The sequence below is a fragment of the Dermacentor andersoni genome, chromosome 10 (assembly GCF_023375885.2).
Source record: "Dermacentor andersoni chromosome 10, qqDerAnde1_hic_scaffold, whole genome shotgun sequence".
In the NCBI taxonomy this organism is placed as follows: Eukaryota; Metazoa; Arthropoda; class Arachnida; order Ixodida; family Ixodidae; genus Dermacentor; species Dermacentor andersoni.
Window position 1 is genome coordinate 5,471,867 of NC_092823.1, and position 14,767 is coordinate 5,486,633.

At 44.2% G+C, this 14,767-nt stretch overlaps 1 protein-coding gene across 1 annotated transcript in view; it reads right to left on the minus strand.

The window, feature by feature from the left end:
• Nucleotides 1-14,767, minus strand: part of LOC126519722 (BTB/POZ domain-containing protein 9-like) — a 199,750-nt gene that overhangs the window by 72,738 nt on the left and 112,245 nt on the right. The window contains exon 8 of the mRNA XM_055065337.2: nt 3,059-3,172. Coding sequence (XP_054921312.1) covers nt 3,059-3,172 — 114 coding nt within the window. The remainder of the gene's footprint in view (nt 1-3,058; nt 3,173-14,767) is intronic.

Consider the following 14,767-nt stretch of genomic DNA (forward strand, 5'->3'; position numbering starts at 1 on the left):
GTGCCTGCATATATGCATAACCACTTCCAGCTATAACAAGTTTCATGCTACCGTTATTTAGGTGTAACTATGTCATCTGACTTATCCTGGAAATGTCAAATCGACTCCATAATTAATAATGCAAATCACATGTTAGGCTATATGTGGCGAAACTTAAGCAAATCCCCTTCATCAATGAAACTACTATCCTATAAAACACTAGTTCGATCTAAGTTAGAATACGCTGCTGCTATTTCAGACCCATACGATGCTACTCTTATTTATTCGCTTGAAATGGTTCAGAATAATTTCACTCGTTTCATTCATTCAAACTACGATCATACTTTTAGCATAACTTTAATGAAAAGCAACTTGTGTCTACCATCTTTATCACTGCGCGGAAAGGCTTTTCGCTTATGCCTATTTCATAAAGTATTTCATCATCATATCCTTAGCAGTGAGCTCATTCTAGCATCTACTTATCCGTTACCTCGAGTTGATCACCATCATAAAGTAAGAGGAACTTTTTGTCACACAAGCAGGTTTTTATATTAATTTATTCCACATACAACGAAAGACTGGAACCACCTTCCTGATGATATCGTGTCAATCGAAGACAGTGCATTTTTCCGCCGAACCTTGTTTTCTTTTTTTCAACTGTGACCATGCATGTGGCCACATGCGCTGTATTTGCGCAAGCGCTGTCGCGTCATATTTTCCTTTTATCCAGTTCAGATGTTGCTAGGCTTATATCATTTGAATGTCATAGTATTCTTGTTTGATTTCTTAATGATGACATCCACTGCACATGTCACTTGCATCATATAAAATTGTAATAATCATTGTTATTGTTTTTGCATGTACCCCACTCTCCTCTATAATGCCATGACGCTTGAGGGTATGTGAAATAAATTAATTAATTAACGCTTACTTCATGTCGTTCGGCTACACAGAAAATAAATGTGAAACAGATGTGACATAAATGTGCTCTTTTTTTCCTAGCCTTTTCTCCTTTTTGGATAATTCAAAAATTCGATTTGTAATCTGAAAATTTTCACAATCCTGGGTACCCGCTGGGTACCCGCTCCCTGTGATGCTGGCGTCATGCGACAGACTAATGAAAAAACTTAAACAGGATAAAGGACAATGCAAAAAGAATCAAAGGCAGAAGGATTTGGATTCCAAGGTTACAGTGATTCCGTATGTTCACGACCTTTCACATAGACTTAAGAAGGTGGCTGGGAGTTACGAAGTAAAAGTGGTGTTTTCGGCAAAAAACAAAATAGGTAGTGTGTGTTCTAAGGTTAAAAATAAGTTCGAAAGAAATGATGATGCAAAGAATGAATGCAGCGTTAGACATCCGCGTAAGAACCAATTTGTTGATTGCGTGAAAAACGTTGTTTATCAGATTCCTATGACATGTGGTCATGTATACGTAGGGCAGACTTCGAGATGCTTCAACACGAGACTAAGGGAACACTTATCTAGTCTGAAAGGTCGCCCTGGTATGCATTTGGCTATGCATTGTCAAGAACACGATTGCTCACCGTGTCTTAGTTTAGTAGCACCGAAATTTTGTACAGGCATCGGAATCAAACCGCGAGAGAAATGGTGGAAGCATACTGGATTGAAAAACAAAAGGAAAAATGCATCAGCCATCCTTCTGTTTCATTGCTGGATAAAGAAAATTCGCTGTTGTCATCACATCTTTAACATATTTTCATCGTAAGTGCTTGTAACATGCGCCTTGATGTTTTTTATGTTGACCGGGTGGCTTTGGTCCATGGCAATTTATCTCAAGTGTTATATGAGCTATAGGCGTGCTCTGTTTGACTAGATCGTGTAGATCTGTGGGTATTTAAGCAGGAAGTTCCTCCAAAATAAAACCAGTTGTTAGAATGCGCTCGTCCTTGTGTTGCTCCACTTCTTTGTCCCTGTTTGTTTGCGCACAAAACGTTTTTAAATAATGAATCTGTTCCAACTAGGCCGACTCGCAGTTTTGCTTCAGTTTTACAATCCAGCAGACTTCCAATTAATGAGGTTTTACAGTACGTATGAACTGCCACATGTACATGTTTTATGTCACAACAATTGTTTTAAAGGGTCCCTCACCAGGCATGACCATTTTGAGCTGACAAGCACAGTGCATAAAATGCACGCTAACAATCATGTCTGCTAAGTGGACATGATTGACTGATTGCTATGCACCGTGGAAAGACCCATTTGCCCTTTTCATGACGGGCGCTGCAGTCCCAGCTGGAGAGCGCAGTCAATCAGGTTCAATTATGTGCTTTTGTTTCCTTCGCTTGCTTTTTATTAAGTGTGACCAGACAAAAGCAAGATATGTATTACAGGCAAACAAATACTCTATAAAATGATTTCATTCTAAGAAAGCTTTATTAGTGCTTTATTATTGTGACCAGATGCTATGCAATGTTATTCCAAAGATGTTAAATTATCTTATTGGCATTGATGTGAACACAGAAAATATGACTTCCGACAGACGTTATGGCATTGTTTTTATAACCTTAGTGCTAATTCATAGCAGCCATTCATTATAAGTGACATTTATCCAATTGTATAACAGTAATCCAATTCTATGTCTGTTCAACATGCGTGTATATTTTACCTTCTATTTTTTTTAATGGTTAAGCAAAAACTATTGTATCCTGTTAAACTTTGTTTTGCAATAACTCAGAATTATTGTTGTAATAATTATCCGATCTCATGTTTGATATCTTATGTTTAGTATTAGATGTCACTGCTTTGCGGCTCTTTTGTAGGTAGTGGGAGCTAGTCAAGCTGCTTTTGTGCAACTTTTATTCCTTTCATCGTTCATATGCAAGACATGATAATGAAGATTCAATTCAATTCAAATAACTATGTTCTGAGCCAAGCCAATATCAAGACAAGTTTCGCGCACCCGCATCCCAGCGCTCTCCTGCTGGCACAGCACCCATTTAGAAACTCGCACACACAATGGTGTCAGACTTCTCTGTAGCTAATATTTTGCAAGAATCTCCACAGCCACAAGGCAAGTCCTCATGCTGGCTGACAATGTCACCCTCTCTGTACGCACCACAATGTGGATGTACTGGACGACTCGGGGCTTGAAGTACAGCCTCTGCCAGGAGCGGCACAGGAAGTGAGAGTGGTCCACCACGCGCACCCAGTCCTGCTGGTCCACCGACACCTGTGGGCACCAGGGTGGCAACTATTAACCTCTGAAGGGCTTTTGACCTCAGCCCGACACGTGTGTTAGCCACGTTGTCGCTTATTACGAGTTCACCTCGTCATGGGTATTTCACCACTTTCCGAATGGCTTACGACAAAAAGAGGCCACCGAAAGTTCTTTTTTTTGCCCTTTCGCAGCATAGATGGCAGTCGCTGTTTCCTCATATGTGCTTTTATGAAATTTTTCACACTAGATACCAGCTAGTGACCCCAATATGGACACGCCATTGCATTGTCCGATACCTGAGATGGGCAGGATCTGGTGTAGGTGGTGCGAGAAGGCACAGCTCATATTAGCGTGTTTAGGGTTCAATCATACTGCTGGTACTTGTACTAGTCTGCACACCATCAATGGAGGAATGCAACACTCTAGGCAATCTTTTCCACAAAATTCCAAAGAATGAAGTGAGTGGCTTAATATAGTAAAAAAACTTGCTCTAAGCCATAGAACGTTTTCAGAAATCTCTGTACTTCTTAAACATGTTTTTGAAGAGTTTCAGGCCATTAGAAAATAAGCCATTAAGGTGCTGCCTTCCGAGGAATAAAAAAATGGCCCTAAAGGGGTTAATGCAGAAGCAATCCATAAAATTCCTTTCCCAACTGGGAAGAACCAGCTTGTGCTGTTTTTTTTTTTAATATTTGGAGCAATGTGCGTGCTGTGGCTTGAGTTGCTGTGGTGGGGTGACGTAAAAGCCTCTCCCCACTTTAACGGAGTTCACCTTCACACCAAACCTCAGTTGCCCGTGTTACACTCATGGTGGAAGGTATTGCTGACGTTCTGCAAAATAGAGGCTTAAACCTGTTCCTGGGCTGCATGGGTAAGTCAATATAATTGACAAATCCTAAAATTTGGGCTGCGACAAATCGGTCAGCGACTGTATCTATATTCTTTTAGAATAACTTCTGCCCAAAACCAAGTGCAAATGAAAAATCGAACTACTGGTGTCAACACCACAATCATAAACAAGCTCTAAATAATGGGCATTCGACAATAATATTATGGCTGTTGACAGATATGCACATGGAGAAACAGGGCATCCCAATGATTCTGCATCTTCTGTGACCCCACATCTACACCCTTTTCATGTATAGTCATTCTTACATGGGAACGCGTCCTGCATTTAAGGGGTAAGTTGGGAGACCAAAAATATTTATTCTTCTAAGGAGCTGAAAACTCGTGAATATAATCAAACACGTTATAACGAAGCTGGATATTATGAAATAATGGAAATAATGAAGTAAGTGAAATTCCCTCTAAAATCCCCATAAAGATTGATATTGTTACGGTGGAAGAAGAGAACAAGGTCGTCGACGTTGAAGACGACGAAGTGGCAACAGCCTCTCGGGATCCTCGGCTGCTGTCTATGTACACCCTGTAAACACACTGTGTAAATAGTTTTATACCCGTGACATTTCGGTGGACGTGCGTGGCACGCGTCTTCGCCACGGAGCTCCGCAGCGGACGTCTCACCCAGCCTGCGACCATGCTTCCAGTGGAAGGCGCCGCATCTGCAGCAGCAATGCCAACTACACTTACCCACTACGTTGCTCTACCTCAGCCACAAGACCCCGGCAAGTTCACCGGCCTCGATGGTGTTGACGTGGAAGAATCGTTGCAGATGTATGAGCGCGTCAGCAAGGTGAGCAGGTGGGATCCGACCATAATGCTGGTCAATGTCGTGTTCTACCTCAACGGAACACTGCGAACGTGGTTTTACACACACAAGGAAGATCTAACCAGCTGAGACTTGTTTAAAGAAAAGCTGTCCGATGTTTTTGGTAATCCGACTGGTCGACAACTAGCTGCCAAGCAACAACTCGCCACGCATGCCCAAACTGCTACCGAGTCGTATGTCTCCTACATTCAGGACGTCCTAGCCCTCTGTAATAAAATCGACACGTCCATGCCAGAAGCGGACAAGGTTTAACACATTATCAAAGGCATTGCGGACAACGCATTCAACCTTCTGGTCTTCAGAAGCTTATCGACTGTCGACGCCATCATGAAGGAATGCCGCCGTTTCGAGCAGGCGAAGAGTCGCCGTATATACAGCAATTTTACACAGCTTCCAAATACTGCAGCGACCTCTTCCTGTACCGACCCCACCGACCAATCTAGCTCGCCAAGTGAAAACGTGACCCGAATTGTACGCCGTGAACTCGAAGCAGCGTTTCCTGCCTCGCTTCAACAGACGTCTTGGAACAACACTGCTGAGACGATATCGCTGATCCCGTCCGTCGTTCGCCAGGAAATCGCTAATATGGGTCTTCCCGACGCCTGCTCGTTGAGTCGCCCTGACACCCACCCTGCTCCTATGGCTCAGTACTATCATAGTCCACCTCACAGTGTCCGTTATCCCTACACTAACAGGAATCCCTCGGACTGGCGTACACCTGACGACAGGCCGATCTGTTTCTGCTGCGGCTGAATCGGTCACGTTTCCCATCACTGCTGCAGCTGTTGGCCGTCCCCTCCTCGAAACACGTTCAGAAATTCAAGTTCGCCCCGAAGTTCCTCACCCCGTCACTTCTACGATGCTTCCGACGCCACTACCTCGACTCGCCGCTACGCTCACTCGCTGTCGCCACAATGTCGCCAACCACGTACTCACACTTCATTGCTCGCCGTCGCCGACCTACCCAGGACCGTCCCAGCAGGAAAACTAGGCAATGCGGCACCTCGAGGTGGTGCTGCAATGTCGGATTCGCCGCAAAATCCTCCTATCATCCCCAGACCAACGGCCTTACTGAGCGACTTAATCAGACCATTACTGACATGTTATCAAAGTACGTTTCATCCGACCACAAGGACTGGGATGTGGCCCTCCCTAATGTCCTGTTCACCTGTAATTCATCACGCCACGATACTGCTGGGTATTGCCCGTTTTACTTACTCTTCGGTCGTGACCCCGTATTACCATTGGACACTTCCCTCCCCTTGACACAGGATTCGAGGACCGAGCATGCCCGCGACGCCATCGCCCACGCTGACCATGCGCGCCAGCTTGCCCGTACTCGTCTGTTGGCATCGCAAGAATCTCAACGGCATGCTTACAATCGCCGCCATCGTGATACATATTTTTCACCAGGCTCTTTCGTACTACTCTGGTCCCCTTGCCACTGAGTGGGGCTCTCCGAAAAACTCCTTCCATGCTACAGAGGCCCTTACCGTGTTCTACATCAAGTGACCAATGTCACTTACGAGATAATCCCCGAGACCTCTGTCATGCCACCCGGTTCTACATCACCTGATGTCGCATATGTCTCTCGGCTTAAGCCTTACTATGCCTTCACCAACGGCCCCGTCTGAAGCACCGGGACGGTGCTTTTTCTACTGGGGGTCGTGTTACGGTGGCAAAAGTGAACAAGGTCGTCGCCGTTGAAGACGACGAAGTGGCAACAGCCTCTCGGGATCCTCGGCTGCTGTCATAGGCACCCTGTAAGTACACTGTGTAAATAGTTTTATACCTGTGAAACTATTACAGTACGTGAACAGTAGACATAGTAAAGTAATGGATATAACAAAGTAATTTTTCCCTCCCCCTTCAACTTCATTATAACGAGGCGTTACTGTAGAGTTAAACCTCAACACAACAGACAGTAAAATCAGCAATTTGCAAATTTCATTACAGTGAAATTCCACCTTTTATGCAAATAAATCCAGTCGCCGGTGGATTTTTTTTACACCAGAGAGCTTGCAAAATTTTCTGAATTAACAGGCAACCAGAGAAAGCACAATTTGAATGAAAAAAAAAAAAGGAATTTATCGAACTTGAGTTGGCAACGAAAGATACCGTCTCATGCCATGTTAATGATACCTTCATATTGGCTGTACGAACTGAAGCCGGCCACGCTTTCGCGTCCACTCCACCCCTCTGGCCGATAGTGTTGCCCACACAGGGACAATGCTATCTTGAAACGCACCGGCAGCTAGGAGCGAACACTCCGTCTGCTTCTCGCTTCAACACGTCTCCGAAACTTGAGATAACTTGAGATTAAACTTGAGAAACTTGAGATTGCACTTGCATTAATGAGAGGGTAGCTGTAGTCGTAATCAAACCTAATAAAAGGTATAGATTAAAGGTAGCACAAGCCTACACTCCAACATCCAGTCCCGATGATGAGGAAGTAGATCAGTTTTATGAAGATGTTGAATTAATGATAAGAAAAGTGCAAACTCAATATACTGTAGTTATGGGCGACTTCAATGCTAAAGTGGGGAAAAAGCAGGCTGGTGAACAAGCAATTGGCAACTACGGCGTCGATTCTAGGAACGCTAGAGGAGAGATGGCTGGTAGAATTCACAGAAAGGAATAAGCTTCGAATAATGAACACCTTTTTCAGGAAGCGTAGCAACAGAAAGTGGACCTAGAAAAGCCCTAATGGTGAAACAAGAAATGAAATTGACTTCATACTTTCTGCTGATCCCAGCATAGTGCAGGATGTAGAAGTGATAGGTAGGGTAAAGTGCAGTGATCATAGGTTAGCGAGGGCTAGGATTCACCTCAATTTGAAGAGAGAAAGAGCAAAATTGTTCAATAAGAAACAGGTAAATCTAGAGGCAGTAAGGGTAAAAGTAGACAAATTCAGGCTGGTTCTTGCAAACAAATATGCAGCCTTAGAATTTCGATGATGATGATGATGATGACATGGAGCTAATGAATGAAACCGTAACTAGGTTGGCTTCAGAGGCAGCAATTGAAGTGGGAGGCAAGGCACCAAAGCAACCAATAGGCAAGCTCTCCCAAGTAATAAAGGACCTAATAAAGAAACGACAAAAAATGAAAGTGTCCAAATCAAGATATAGATAGAATTCGTGGAACTGTCAAAACTGATCAACAAGGTGAAAATAAGTGATAATCGAAACTATAACGTGAGAAAGACTGAAGAAGCCATGAAAAATGGAAGCAGCCTGAAATCAGTGAGAAACTTGGCATAGACAAACCAAGGTGTATGCACTGAAAGATAAACAGGGTAATACCATCAGCAATCTCGAAGATATAGTAAAAGCAGCAGAAGAATTCTATATTGAACTGTACAGTACCCAGAGGAGTCTGGATACCTCAATTAGAAACAGTAATGAAGAGGATACAGAAACTCCTATAACTAGCGATGAGGTCAAAAGGGCCTTGCAAGACATAAAACGAGGAAGAGCGGCAAGAGAAGATAGAATAACAGTTGATTTAATCAAAGATGGAGGAGACATAATGCTTGGAAAACTAGCGGCTCATTATATGAAGTATCTATTGGCTGCAAGGGTCCCAGAAAACTGGAAGAATGCAAACATTATACTAATCCACAAAAAAGGGAGACGGTAAAGAATTGAAAAATTGTAGGCCCATCAGCTTACTCCCAGTATTATATAAAATATTTGCCAAAATAATCTCCAATAGAATGAGGGCAACACTGGACTTTAGTCAACCAAGGAAACAGGCTGGCTTCAGAAAGGGATATCTTACAATAGATCACATCCGTGTCATTAATCAGGTTATCGAGAAATCCACAGAGTGTAATAAGCCTCTCTATATGGCTTTCATACATTACGAAAAGGCATTTGATTCAGTATAGATAGAGCAGTCATAGCGGCATTACGTAATCAAGGAGCACAGAATGCTTACGTAAATACCTTGGAAAATATCTACAGAGGTTCTACAGCTACCTTAATTCTACACAAGAAAAGCAGGAAGATACCTACAAAGAAAGGGGTCAGACAGGGCGACACAATCTCTCCAATGCTATTCACAGCGTGCTTAGAAGTATTCAAGCTATTAAACTGGTAAGGCTTAGGAGTAAAGATTGATGGCAAATATTTCAGCAACCTTCGGTTTGCAATGACACTGTTCTATTCAGCAACAATGGAAACGAGTTACAACAAATGATTGAGGACCTTAACAGAGAGAGTGTAAGAGTGGGGTTGAAGATTAATATGCAGAAGACAAAGACAATGATAAATAGCCGGGCAAGGGAACAAGATTTCAGGATCGCCAATCGGCCTCTAGAGTCTGTGAAGGAGTACGTTTACCCAGGTCAATTAATCACAGGGAACCCTGATCATGAGAAGGAAATTCACAGAAGAATAAAAATGGGTTGCATCAAATATGGCAGACTGCCAGCTGCTGACTGGAAGCTTACCATTATCATTGAAAAGGAAGGTGTACAATCAGTGCATTTTAATAGGGCTGACATATGGAGCAGAGATTTGGAGACTGACAAAGAAGCTTGAGAACAAGTTAAGGACAGCGCAAAGAGCGATGGAACGAAGATTGCTAGGCATAACGTTAAGAGACAGAAAGGGAGTGGTTTGGATCAGAGAGCGAACGGGTATAGACAATATTCTCATTGACATCAAGAGGAAAAAATGGAGCTGGGCAGGTCATGTAATGCACCGGTTAGATAACCGTTGGATAATTAGGGTTACAGAATGGGTACCAAGAGAAGGGAAGCGCAGTAGAGGACGACAGAAGACTAGGTGGATCGATGAAATTAGGAAATTGACGAGCGCTCGTTGGAATCGATTGGCACACAACAGGGGTAATTTGAAATCGCAGGGAGAGGCCATCATCCTGCAGTGGACATAGAACTGGCTGCTGCTGCTGATAATATCAAGGTTCAACTGTATGTCTATTTTCGTTTGTCTCATTTGGATCATGTCTTAGGCAAGTTTACTTAACTTTCGATTTTACTAAACAAGGTATGAATGGCTTCTGTGCGATTCAAGAAATTCAGTAAGACTAACCCTTATTCTCTTTCTACCCTAGAACAAGAGTTGCATGAAAGTTGACATAGGAAGAGTGTTTTTCTGGAAGCTTTTTTTATTTTTATTTTAAGCCTCGCAGCTTTTGTTCTACGGTATTCTGTGTGGATGCGCGCTTATAGCAACACCATGACAGTGACCACATTCAGAATTGACTGCGTAAAAGCATTATTTGTAAAGCAGCCCATTGGCAATCATTTCCGGAACGCTGCAGTATGCCGATATTTCTATCGTAGTGAATCCACTTTTTTGCACTCGCACTTATTTGGAACTTCAGGCACTCTTCGCCTAGTCCAAATAACTTCTTGACAACTACAACGCAAAAAGACACAAGGCCCTTGTCGAGAACTTGCATCATGTGTTGCTCAACTCCTACTGGTGCTACATTTCATACTTTGCAGATGATGCTTCAGAAGCTATGCAAGTAGCAGTCATAGGCCAGTTTACGTGTTTTGCAGTGCAGCTGTGTTTCATCCGCACAATTTTGTTGTAATAACTAGGTAGGTCACATAATACAACTCGAGAACAGGTTGTTACATCAACACACATATAATCTTGTGCACTTTTGCTTCCAGTATGCAACATAGTACTATGGTTTGGTTGCAGGCCCAAGCGCTTCACTACAGCCTCGCATCTAATATCTTCGCATTTGTCATGCCTTTTGTATAATAATTATGTCGTATTTTCAAACATAAAACTACGAGACCTAATGTGACATAAAATTATGTGACATATACCTATACCTTTCTTTAATGTATGGTACACTATATATTTTATTTGATTGCCTGGAGTGAGAGAAGTACTTGTAGCCTTGAAGCGTTGCCTGCTACTTGTGAAACTGAGTACAATGAAGTCTCGATATAACAACTTCAGGGGACTGCAGCAAATTGTTCATTATTCTGAAAGAAAGCATTTCGCACCTCAACCCATCAGCTTATCGGTTCTCATCATAGGAGCTATCCACGAAAATGCCGCAGCTGGCTCAAAGCCCGTGCTGTTGCTATTTTCCAGATTCCGCCGCCACACACCACTGTATATAGAGTGGCACAGGCAAAAGGGATGCTGAGGCCAAGAAAACCACCGACAGAAAAACAAGCTCCATGTTGCCTATAAGTGTGTTATGTTACTTTTTGTTTGTTTGTTTTTCACATTACAGTAGGACCTCATTAAACTGTACCCGCTTAAACAGTAGTTTCGTTTTAAAACTAGTAAAGTCAAATCCCCGACTCAGCGGCCATTGAACATAATGTGGTTTATATCCATATAAACCGTACTAGCTTATTGCATACGCATTGGTTAAAACGTAGCGGTTCCACTTTTCGTCGTGCAAACATGGCGGTGCATCGTCTTTATCAGGCGGCCCAGCAGAACAACAAGCCTCAGAGATTGAAACAACGGCCTGCAAGCACCCTAGGCATTTGCGCTTGAAGCCACATCAACATCAACATCACTTCGACGCCGTGCCAGAGAGCGTTGTGGCACCGTGCTAGCAAGGACTCGCGTTATGCCAAAGCTCGGATAAAAAAGACGCCGGGTGCTCAGCATAGAAGAAAAATTAGACATTGTGCTATCGAACATGACACGAAGAAGTCGGCGCCAGCACACGACAGGGATCTGCTGTTGACTACGGTGTGTGGCATTTGGAATGCGAAGAAGTTGCTCGGCAGCGCTGCTGCGGCAGCGAAGAGATGTCGGCTACGAGGTTCCACTTTTCGCAATCGTTGCCTCTGTTGTTGCCGAAGTGTCGACTAGCGACAGTGACGAGGACGACACGGAAAGTGACAGCACGGGCAATTCAGGGCCGACAGCGGCAGAAGCTGCGTGCTACGTCAGCTTCATGAATGCAATTGTCGCGACAAGAACAGGGTCGCGATAATGTAACTCTATTCCAAACAAAAAGTATTCCAAACTACGGCACCCGGCAATGAAAAAGGTGCCCCGGGACTTCTGCAGCACTACTGTGCGCGTGCACGGAGAATACGTAATGCCAACGAGGAATCTGCCATGCGAGTGTTTGCCGAGAAGAGAGGGCTGGCTGAAAAGCTGGCACGCAGCTTCAGTAAGTTTGAGGCCGCTGTCGTCGTGATAGGCCGTCGCGGCATCAAACAAAAATAACACTTTTGTCACGCAAAGTGAATAAATACTGCATGTTTTTTCCCCTTTCATCGCACTCTCTCCGAGTTCTGTTTTCGACAATAAATGGGCGATCTCATGCTATTTCGGTTAAACAGTACTACCGTTTAGTACATACTTTTTCCAAGCTCTGGCCAATACGGTTTAACGAGGTTTCACTGTACAGTTGCCGACTGATTTTCCGGGCTCCAAAAATTCGGACATGCCAAATTATTTGGTCAGCTTCGCGGCACCGCCATTCTCCCCATATACCATTAACAACTGCCAAAAGTTCGGACACCTTGCAACCTCTCGTCGGATTTTTCGGACACTCCTTGAGCCAACTTGATCGAGAGCACCATACACCGACTCTGACCGGTGCATGGTTCGACTTGGTGAACGCCATTTTTGTGTTGAACGGAGCCTCCTTGCTGCCCCACGAAGTGGCGCTACTGGAAATCCCGCTCATCATCATCATTTCTGCCTGGTTCGATAGAGTGGCTCTACAGCAGTTCCAGTTTCAGCTTAGTAAGCCATGTCAAGACAATCCAGCAGCTGATTTGTTTCTTCACGCACGACGCTGCGAGCAGGCCACGTTTTTCGTTTGTGCGACTGGTGTCGGCACGGTGGTGCTTGCTTTGTGCGCTGTGTCGAGGTTTAGGTGATCCAGCGCGGCATACGGAAACATCGCGTCAAGTGTCTAATGGCGCCGACAGTGCCCGCGCAGATTGCGCTGGGGAATGCCGGCAAGTAGGTGCCAGGAGGCCTAAGATTTGTCGCCTTCCGAGTGCTCCCTACTGACGTGGAAAACGTTCTGCCAAGACCTACGCAGTGGTTGCATTGCGATTCCGGACACAGTCTCATTTGACAGTTTCACAGGTGCTGAAACTGCTGTACTGACATGCACAGAACTCGATGACGGTGAGATCGTTAGTCAGTTTTCTGCTGCACCGCCAGATGATGACTCTGAGTTGGAAGACGACGCACCATGTCCTATGCTGCCACAGCATGCGGAGCATGTACAAGCAGTGACTGCTTTCAGCCGCCTATAGTGACCGTATGACCCTCACAGAGATTCAGGCTTATCTGATTGTGCGTAAACGGAACAGTGTGCAACGGCGCATTCACGATTTCTTCAAGCCTACTGCCAAGCCCGAATAAGTGCGTGGAAATAAAGGATTTCATTTTTTTTTCTTAATCTGCTTTTTCGGACGCCTGTTTATTCGGACATTTCCGCAGTCCCCGTGAGGTCCGAATAAACGGTCGGCGACTGAATTTGCCGTGGACCCCGAAACTGTCTCGCTCGAGGTGGACATCTGGAGCCGTATTCTGTAACACTTCGGTTTCCGAAGAATTCACTTTGGAAGCGGCGATTAGCCGCTGCATGGGTGACGCCATCACCTCGGCACGCGCACGCATATTACGAAGGCGTCAGGCACATGTCAATCATGCAGAAACCGAATACATTGTCTGCCAAGACGCAAAGTGGCGCGAGGTGCTTCGGTTTGATCCAAAGGCGCCGAGGTGCCGTGCGCACGGGCGAGACCAGCGTTCAGGGCAAAATGGCAGTGATCGTGATACCTGTGGTGCCTGTGTTAGTTCTGTACAAAAAATACATCATTTGAGACGTCAAGACATTCAACTGGTATAATAGTGTAAATGTAGATTATTGGTGGTTTATAAGTAATAAGGAACAATTTAAACCCCTCAAAATAAATTTGATGAGAGAGAATACCGATAGGGATATATAGGGCTACATAGAAAATGCACGAAGAAGCTTACAGTAGGAGTAGGCCAACCGAATTTTGGGGATTGGCTAACTTAAAATTTCGAGGTGGGCCAACTAAATTTAGGGTTGGGCCAACTTAAATTTGGGGCATGGCTGACTTGAAATTTGGACATGGGCCAACTTGAAATTTGGACGTGGGCCAACTTAGATATGGGGGTATGCTTACGCATACTTAGACAACTCCAGTGTAATTTCTGCACGTCATGTTAAGGTACAACATGTCACCTAGTGGCATAAATGGGTCATCTGCGCTAAACAAAATATGCTAAATCACCTACCACTAGTATGTCACACACCCATTTCATAATGAACATGAATCTTATCAATAACATCAAGAAATTATTTTCCATTTACCAAGAAGCATTCATAATTTGCTATATTTTTGCTTGGTTTGTGATGCTCACTTCCAGAAAAAACCTGCGTGCCAATTGGCCTCTGTTTTTTCTCTTCTCATTAAGTCAGCGGACTGCCCAATTGTGATGTCACCGCCAAAGTGAATTCTTCGAAAATCGAATCATTAGAGAATATGGCTTGTGAACTATTCCAAAGTGCAAGCATGTGTAAATGTCGCCGTCTGGAAAGTGCAACCATGTGACATCTCCGTGAGTACGGAGATTACATTTCTCCACGCGCATAGCTGGTATGGTGACAGAAAGAAGCGGGAAAGAAAAGAAGAGATGCACCTCCACTGCTAGGTGACACTGGTCTGGGAGGAGCATGCACTTGCAAAACCTGATGTCCATTAAAGAAGAAGAAGAAAAAAAAAAAAGTCCCCTTGGGATGCTTTTTTCCTTTGGCGCCATCTTGGGTTTTGCGAAAACCACGCACCATGGCATCCATTTTCTATGCTTTCTCATCTGCAAGCCTACTGTTGCCCCTGCCATGAAGGATGCATGAAA